General features: G+C 33.2%; 1 protein-coding gene across 2 annotated transcripts; it reads right to left on the minus strand.

Annotated features, from left to right (window-relative positions):
* Window positions 1–487: 487 nt before the first annotated feature.
* On the minus strand, window positions 488–1,298 carry LOC106321810 (cysteine-rich and transmembrane domain-containing protein PCC1-like). 2 transcript variants are annotated; one of them, XM_013760048.1, is made up of 3 exons: window positions 1,193–1,298; window positions 932–1,064; window positions 488–702 (listed from the first exon to the last, which is right to left on the minus strand). In XM_013760048.1, the coding sequence occupies exons 1-3, from the start codon at window positions 1,221–1,223 to the stop codon at window positions 657–659; spliced, it is 210 nt and encodes a 69-aa protein (XP_013615502.1). In that variant the 5' UTR covers window positions 1,224–1,298; the 3' UTR covers window positions 488–656. The 2 variants fall into 2 exon arrangements, with proteins under 2 accessions (XP_013615502.1, XP_013615501.1); XM_013760047.1 differs by having other exon boundaries at window positions 932–1,073.
* Window positions 1,299–1,304: the final 6 nt, after the last annotated feature.

Consider the following 1,304-nt stretch of genomic DNA (forward strand, 5'->3'; position numbering starts at 1 on the left):
TAGAAATCAAATAGAGAAAACAAGTACAAAATTTCAAATTGAAATTTAAAAACTTTTGTTTTTGTAAGGGTCTTTGTAAAACAAAGGAAATGTTATAAAGACGAATCCCGATAAAAAAACTAAAATATTTCAAAAAATTAACTATATTAAATTTTCTTACGAGTTTTTCTTCGACATCGACTCTAATCTTTAAAAAGAGCATATTCATTAGAGAAGACTAATTTGATCTATATTTTTGAACTATCATCTTTACTTGGTTGGATTCGAACTATTTTCACTTCCTTGACTTCATAGAAACAAAAGTATATATAGGTAAGTGTTAGAAATTTTAAAAAGAAAATAAAACATTTTCTCATCTAATTATTCAATTTGGGTTAACCAGACCCAACCCTCTCGTTTAGGTCATTAACAATTGCGCGTGATGAACCCTATCACATCCATTTGGTACTAATTGACTTGTTTTATGGATACAGTTCGACAACCCAGATTCACTTTAGTGTATAATACGTTCACTTAATATACCCGAAACATAACAACGACAATCATCCACAGAGTATATTCCACATAGAGAGTAATTATGTAAAACAACTATCATCAAATATAAGCTTCTTTTTATTACAGCAATAATTTACATAAAAATTGTAAACTCCGGAGTCTCAGAAGCATGCGTCCAGAACACAACAGCAGCATATGGCAGCACAACTGCCAAAAGACAAGACCACTTAGATTAGTTGTCCATTTTTTCTCTTAACAATTTTTATGTAGAGATGCGTGAGTTTATTTAAAATAGCAACAGTTTCTGAAAACCTAAAACACACAACATTTCCTTTAGCAACGTACGTAACAGTACATGGTTTAATTTTGAGTATTTTGCAATAAATTGATCAACGTATTAATCATATAAAAGTAAATTGAAAGAATATGTATATACCATCCTTTCCAAAACCCATCGCCCTTAGACTTCGTCTCCACTGCGGCCGCAGGAGGATCACCCAACATCACATCTCTTGTTGGATAGCCTATCGGCGGGGGGCCTGTGTACTGCCCCTGTGGAGGTTTTTCCACTACAGCAGCTAAAAAGAATAGTAATTAAGTTACATAACTAATTAGTGTTTATGGACTAACTGTTGGAAATTAATACGGATATCGATATCGATCTTCAATTAAAAAAATGACTGAAGAAGAGGACTACCAGAAGATTGGCTGTGATCGGTTTGGAGCATTCTAACTTAATGATAAGCTGACGGGAGCTGAAGATTATGAAGAGGAGATCGAGTGTTGTGGTCTTAATTTAAAGTAGACGA

The sequence above is a fragment of the Brassica oleracea genome, unplaced genomic scaffold (assembly GCF_000695525.1).
Source record: "Brassica oleracea var. oleracea cultivar TO1000 unplaced genomic scaffold, BOL UnpScaffold03118, whole genome shotgun sequence".
NCBI classification, from domain to species: Eukaryota; Viridiplantae; Streptophyta; class Magnoliopsida; order Brassicales; family Brassicaceae; genus Brassica; species Brassica oleracea.

Excerpts from the sequence above, each read along its gene's own strand:
- LOC106321810 (XM_013760047.1), bottom strand. The coding sequence starts at position 1,223 with ATGCTCCAAACCGATCACAGCCAATCTTCTG. Across the intron at positions 1,074-1,192 it reads CGATCACAGCCAATCTTCTG|CTGCTGTAGTGGAAAAACCT; the intron begins GTAGTCCTCTTC and ends TATTCTTTTTAG. Across the intron at positions 703-931 it reads GATGGGTTTTGGAAAGGATG|TTGTGCTGCCATATGCTGCT; the intron begins GTATATACATAT and ends GTCTTTTGGCAG.